This window comes from Triticum dicoccoides, chromosome 4A (genome assembly GCF_002162155.2).
Source record: "Triticum dicoccoides isolate Atlit2015 ecotype Zavitan chromosome 4A, WEW_v2.0, whole genome shotgun sequence".
NCBI lineage: Eukaryota > Viridiplantae > Streptophyta > Magnoliopsida > Poales > Poaceae > Triticum > Triticum dicoccoides.
In genome coordinates this window covers 654179977-654186448 of record NC_041386.1, presented here as the reverse complement: position 1 = coordinate 654186448, position 6472 = coordinate 654179977, and the positions used below count along the sequence as shown (strand labels likewise).

The following is a 6472-nucleotide window of genomic DNA, read 5'->3' as shown; positions in this document are numbered from 1 at the left end:
CCTCCAGCACCGGCGACCCTCCCCGTGGCTCCGTCGCCATGAAGGCTCCTCCGACGCCATTAAGGTCAGACCCTTCTCCTCTCCTCTTGGATTTCTTCTTCTTCCATTCTCTTGCCTGCCTCACGCACGCAGCAAGTTGACTCGATGTAGAGTGAGGAGGACGAGGCCCAGCCATGGAGAGTGGCCAGAGGATCAAGGACGGCCAACCCCTGCCTCCTCTCCAGCACGTGTTGGGGATTACGAGCCGCGTACATGGTGAGCTCCCCGACTGCCCCTCTCTACCCCCAAATTTACATGTGCTTGCTTACCATGGATATGGACAATGAGCTATCAAAAACCGTATGTAGCAAACCACCTCGATTGTCATCTAAATATTATCATGATCTTTCTTTTTTTGTTTAGCCTAGCAAAGGTCAAATTGCTTCTTCTTTTCAAAAAGTAAATTTTGATGTCTGAAGTTTGTGCCTCCAGGATCTTGTGCTCCTACTAATCTTGTCTGAACTTTGTTAATTTTTTCAGAAGAAGCAGGAGCAAAGCAAATGCAGGATTCCATGGTGAGTTTGGAGTTTACCCTCTGTCCCTGGAAATTGTATGGGAGCAGGCGTGTGCGTTCTACTTTTGCTAAATGTGAATGTATATTTTGTACTTAATTTAAATTTAATTTGAATCGGTACCATAACAAGGCTAGGTTCAGTAACATTTTTTTTCCTTTTTTACATAATGGCTGAATCAAATGCTCAAGTTAGAATGTATTTCGTTAACAATGGCAGGGTCGTTGTGGTGCCTGTTGGGCCTTTGTTGTTGTGGAGTGTCTGCAAGATCGTCTATGCATTCCTCGCGGCATGGTGAGTGCATATGATGAGCTGTCTACTCTCTGGTATATTCTTGAATAGGCATGTTGGTCGTTTCTTACATAACCAGCCCGCCGTTTCTATTACTCGCAGTCACTTTCTATCAATAAGCATTTATCTCCATGCTAACTTGGTGTAAGGTAGCCTTGATGATGTGTTGAGGCGGTCTGCCCAGTCTAAGAACAAATAGTTGGCCGCTTCCATTTTTGTCTCATTTCGTAACCATAGTATGCCAATGTCAATAATTGAAAGTTTTTGGTATTTGTTTCTCCTTCTTGAATCAATATTTTCTTTTGATTTGTAGGACCGTTAGTAAGGTTGATCATCGGCAAGCGAAAGTGCTTTGTGGATACTTGCACGACCAAGGAAGGAATTTGTATTTGAAGTATGCACTAGGGATATTGCAAGGTATTTCTTTTACCAGATTCATATATTTTGGGACCTATGTACAGATAATGAATCATAGCTGCAGTTATTTTTGTTCTAAAGATACAAGCAAATTGAAGAGTTGGACTTCTGTATGGAAATTTAAATAGTGGTTCTCTGGAAAGCAGTTTAATTTCTTGCATTGATTCCAACATGGTGCCACGCTGGTTGCAGCTTGCGGCCTTGCCGGTTCCAGCATGGTTGTCCGCCGGCCCGTTGCAGCTCACGACCTTGCTGGTTCCAGCATGGCCGGCCGCCCGTCGCAGCTCGTGGCCTTGCCGGTTCCAGCATCTTGCGCCGCCCATAGTAACACGCTGCCATGCCGGTTGTAGCAAAAAAAAAAAAAAATGGCGCCTTCCAACTCTAGCCGTAGCCCATCACCGTAGCCAATTGTAGCAAAAACGGATGCTGGTTCCAGCATTTGGGCATCGTGGTTGTAGCTCACGGTCTGGTAGAAAATCAGTTCTGTAGCTATGCCAAATTATTTCCTTCAATATTGTAAATATTCACGTCCATGGCAGGAAGCAAAAAACCTTTGATGCTATATGCTTTCACAATCCACATGGATTCTTATACATAGGCTGTTTAATTACTATGTCCACCATTTCTTTTCAGCTGAAGTCTTTGTCATTCTATGTGCAGTGTCAATGCAAACTACCAGAGTCACATGAGGCTCACAATGAGCAGCAATATTAGCGCCACTCGGGTCCAGTGTTGCTAACTTGATATTTACCCTGTTTACCTGACACCATCAGGTCTAAGGCATTAGTATTCTCTTCTTATTGTACCTGGTAATAATTAGAGAACCAGCTTAGCTAACCATATGACATATTGGTCCTCCAATGTTAATATGCCAATGGGAAATCTGAAATGTTAGACCATGATGGTGCTTTAGAATTTAGAGTATATAGATATCCAATTGTTTTTAAGGAATGTAGACATCCAGTTCACCCAAAACTTTATTGCATACTAGCCTCTTGTGGTAGTTGCTTAGGTTACACTTTGAAAATGTTGTGTCTTATGGTCTTCAATTTACAGTATGTGTCCTTCTACTGTTTTTATCTTGGTTGATCACAGTGTAGGTCTGATGTAGTGGCGACAACAACAGTGGAGGGGGCACAAGCAGGCCCACGTATTTTCTGAAAATCCAGTTATATTTGCTACCTTTCACATGTGAGTCTGCAGAAAGTTTTATGAAAATGTACTCTATTTCAGTATTGAAGTTTTGGTTTGATAGCAACTGATGATTACTTAAACTGCAGCTTCTATTGTACTAGCATTGCTGGACATATTTATCTTCGTATGGTAATCTCTGTTTTGTGCAGACTGAGAAGGTTTTCTTGGAGCTTCGAATGTCTTTCTTTGGTGAGGGATTTTCATCTACCTCTTATTTGTGTTCTTCTTATGTAGCACAAGAATGTTCTAACAAATCTTATCTTTGATTGCAGCTAAAAGAAAGCCGACTAGGCCTACATGTAAAGGTAGGTAATCACATTCATGTCTGGTGTGTGAGATCTGCTAAATTTAACTCTTGAACCGCAGGATAGATTCCATGTATTATTACTTCTGACTGACAGAAAGTTCAGAATTTGTTGCTCTGTAATGATAATACTCTTAGATTATTTCAGTCTTATTGGATTGGGTGCTGAAACATCTTTCTGACCCTATACGGAAATATTGGTTTTTGTAAATAATGTATCACATGTTTTTTACTGCTGGCAAATAATTTGTTGATGTATTACTACTACCAAATTATCAGACTAATAAAGCAATCGCTCGCTCCAATTATCTGTAGTTCTCGATCAGGCTTTTTATCTGAACTACTTGAGGTGAAAAAATATCTTAAACATGCTATGTGTTTTTATATACTCTCTTATACTCCCTCCGTTCCGAATTACTTGTCTCGAAAGCGGATGTATCTAAAACTAAAATACATCTAGATACATCCATTTCCGAGACAAGTAATTCCGAACGGAGGGAGTATTTATTTGGGGCTTCTTCTTGTACCGTTGAGCAAGGCTACGCTGCTCGGCTAGGGATTTTCCTCCATGGTCGCCAAATCAAAGGTTTCAGTCCCAGGTGAATTTCTGCTGTGCCACATTGATGCCCTAGGTCTGGTGAGCTAATTTCTTTTTGAGATACCTTCCTTCTTAAATTTCTTTGTACTATTTGTATGGCTATATTCACCGGATTATCATGTGCTAGATGCTTCCATATATTTTTAGTGTCATGTATTTCTCATTCTTAATCCGAGGAATGCTAGACCCAAATTAAATAACCTCCACAAATTTAGAAATTTTGAAGGTATAGATAGATGGATATTTCATATATTATTATTGGCATTTGCTTGGCATGTCTATGACCTTCCCTTGCATTCCTTTATTACTTGATATAGAACACATGTATTTAGCGAAAACGGATTCAGTGAGAACACATATACTGAGTGAAAACGGAATCAGTGAGAACACATGTACTTATTTATGAAACAGTAAATACTGTAGTGAATATGTTATCATGCTGTGTTTTATATGAGTGAAAACACATGCCTTGAGTGAAAACAGATTCAGTATAAACACATAGTACAAGAGCTCCCCCTCATGGATTCTCTGTCTAATTGACCATGAACAGAAGTTTCTGAACTGTAGAAGCAGTAAATAGATACCAATCCAAATACGAATTTTTATATGCTGATGCGCTAGGTATAGAAGGAAATCAGCTTGCCAATATTATTTTCGTGCTAATTGATATACACATGTTCACAGAAGCTGTACCAATCGCATGGATGAATCAGATTTGGTAAACATGCATAGATTCAATTCGGGTGTACTCTAGTAACTCCAGTTTGGGCTGTCAATATGATTATTTGATATTTAAATTTAAATTAATCTTTCTAGGCCCATGCTAATGACAATCCTCTTGTGTTTAAATTTCACTTTTACTAGGGCTCGTGTACTAGATACATTATGAAAGGGCGAATGTAGCAGGCACCATTATCTTTGAATTCCATCGATGATGTTGTGTTTGACGTGCTGGTCGGTTCGGTTATTCAGGTAGGCTCCGTCGTAAGCGCCACCATGTCAAAAAGCCAAGGATTGAAACTATGTGCATTGTGCAGTGAATCGAGCCTTTGTGAGAGGACCAAGACAGGAGGTAACACACTGTCCTAGAGTAGTAATACGCACCATCATTTGGATCATAGCAACATGTAGCTGTGATCAGCCCTTATTATCAGTATCCATCAGAAAAATGTATGTATATATCATGTCTAATTTTTGCGTTTCTGCCGTTTGGATCAGTTGTTGGCAATATAAAAATGTAGATAAGGAAGTGAACAATCTATGCATAGAAAATAAATGAAAGGTCATATAGTCTGAAGATATAATAGCTCGAATTTTGCCCGTCAGCATGGGTGGCAGGGTAATTTAGTATAAATAAGAGAACAATGGTAGTTCATAAGGTGTGGTGTCCTATAATTTATCTCTTCCCATCAAACACATGTTTCCTGCTTCTCTGTGGTTAAACTCTTGTACTCGATACACAGGACCGTGTGTCCAGTATGGTATGTCCGTTGGACGCATGTGCTTCTACACAAAGAAGTTAAAAATATCACCATGCGAGCTTCATCGACTCGAGCAATTTTTTGGTACAACAAAGCCTGCCATCAGGTACTGCATATGTGAAATGACCAAGACTTTCACCGCTCCCGGCCAACGGATGGTGAGATCTCTATCTACACATTTTCGTTGACGCAGATGAACTTCACTTGCCAATGATCTTGACCATCATATGCCCCCTGTTTCCAGTATTGTTTGGCCCCATGCATGAGGAGGTATCTTGCAAGGTACCTTAAACAATCAATCGAGGACATGCTGGTTCAGCTTTCATGTGGATGCGCTAAGGAGCGGGCCAGAATTATGAAGGGCGTCGATGAAAGAGCGGTCATAACAACCAATTGGTCTGACTTTGTGACACCGGAAGAGCTTGCAAAACAGCATCAGATATGTGCCTTTGCCTTCAAGGCTAAAAAAGGCAGACTGTTGCTCACTGTCCACCTGCTTGAGGTCGGCTACGAAATCATACTCATACTATTATGCAAATACTTGTGATTTGATTGGTTAAACAATATAATCCTGGCAGGTTCATATATCATGGCATGTAAGGAGTCGGGCAATAAGACGACCCAACGAAGCTATAAAATATTAGGCTTTAGCATAATAACATTGATTTTTTATCTCTCATCGCCTGTGCCCGCTCTGTCTATATAATGACTCAACTATTGTATCTGCTTTGGGGCAATCCATCATGTTGGTTTTCTTTTGGAACAAAAATGTACCTTGATCTTGGAATGGCTGGTTGCCTTGCTCTTTCGCATTGCTTGGACGAAATCCTCTGTACTGGGCATAGTTATCTTATACTACACAGGCAATACCATACTTCTAATGTATTTTTGATGCATTGGACTGATCGCTTTGTTACCGGGTTGGATATCATTGCACCCGGCAGGGGTGCGGCAAGCCGCACTTATTATTCTCCGTATGTAGTCTCTATTGAAATCTCTAAAAGGTCTTATATTTATGAACAGAGGGAGTACATTCCTATGGTGGACTGTGAGATGTATGTCGTTGCTCGTTGGTTGTGTTGAGTTGTTATATGGGATCTGTTTGTGATATGACTGTGTTTATTGTTCTATTTGCATCCAGCTTTGTGGTTGTGATATTAGTGTGGTCTTATGTTGGGTGCCCTTGAACCAATATCATGCTTTTTTTATTTGCAATGCTCCAATGACTATTATCCAATTGGATATGATTTTACCCGGAGTAATGGATATGACTGAACCTGGCAGCGGTGCTGCCGGGTGTGGCAAGCCGCAATTCCTACCTAGTAAACATTATAGGACTCGTGAGAGTACAATTGACAAGAAGGAAAATTATAACGAGCCAGCATCCAACAACTAACACAACAAAAGGGCAGCCACCAATTGGACTTGCACCATCAGATTCGAGTTGATAGCTCATCATCTTTCTCTTCCTAGCAGTATTGCCTAAATCATCATATCTGCAAATAAAACACCACTCGTTGGTAATCATTTTTCAAGCATTGATAAAAGGAGAAGGACGCTCATAGAAAAATGCTTTATCTTTCTGTGGAGCACTCAGCACATGACATGTGAGTTAAAAAATTCCACACGGCGGTGG

The 6472-nt window shown here is 40.6% G+C and overlaps 1 protein-coding gene across 18 annotated transcripts; it reads left to right on the top strand.

Moving 5' to 3' along the window:
• On the top strand, positions 1-5732 carry LOC119287740. 18 transcript variants are annotated; one of them, XR_005140914.1, is made up of 14 exons: positions 1-64; positions 151-255; positions 520-554; positions 771-845; positions 1156-1259; positions 1920-2032; positions 2360-2450; positions 2603-2642; positions 2726-2758; positions 3296-3394; positions 4328-4427; positions 4819-4994; positions 5081-5338; positions 5415-5732. XR_005140914.1 is itself a non-coding variant. In XM_037567338.1 (14 exons), exons 8-14 carry the CDS (start codon positions 2580-2582, stop codon positions 5478-5480), a joined length of 777 nt encoding a protein of 258 aa, XP_037423235.1. In that variant the 5' UTR covers positions 1-64; positions 151-255; positions 520-554; positions 771-845; positions 1156-1259; positions 1920-2032; positions 2360-2450; positions 2540-2579; the 3' UTR covers positions 5481-5732. The 18 variants fall into 18 exon arrangements, 5 of the variants coding, with proteins under 5 accessions (XP_037423235.1, XP_037423236.1, XP_037423239.1 ...); XM_037567338.1 differs by having other exon boundaries at positions 2540-2642; positions 3314-3394; XM_037567339.1 differs by having other exon boundaries at positions 2355-2450; positions 2540-2642; positions 3314-3394.
• The last annotated feature ends 740 nt before the right edge of the window (positions 5733-6472 follow it).

Bases quoted from the DNA above. Each gene is read 5' to 3' on its own strand.
- LOC119287740 (XM_037567342.1), top strand. From the start codon at position 2,580: ATGGTAATCTCTGTTTTGTGCAGACTGAGAAGGTTTTCTTGGAGCTTC. The intron at 4,428-4,818 runs GTAACACACTGT...CTCGATACACAG, and splicing joins TGAGAGGACCAAGACAGGAG to GACCGTGTGTCCAGTATGGT. The intron at 5,339-5,414 runs GTCGGCTACGAA...TAATCCTGGCAG, and splicing joins TCACTGTCCACCTGCTTGAG to GTTCATATATCATGGCATGT.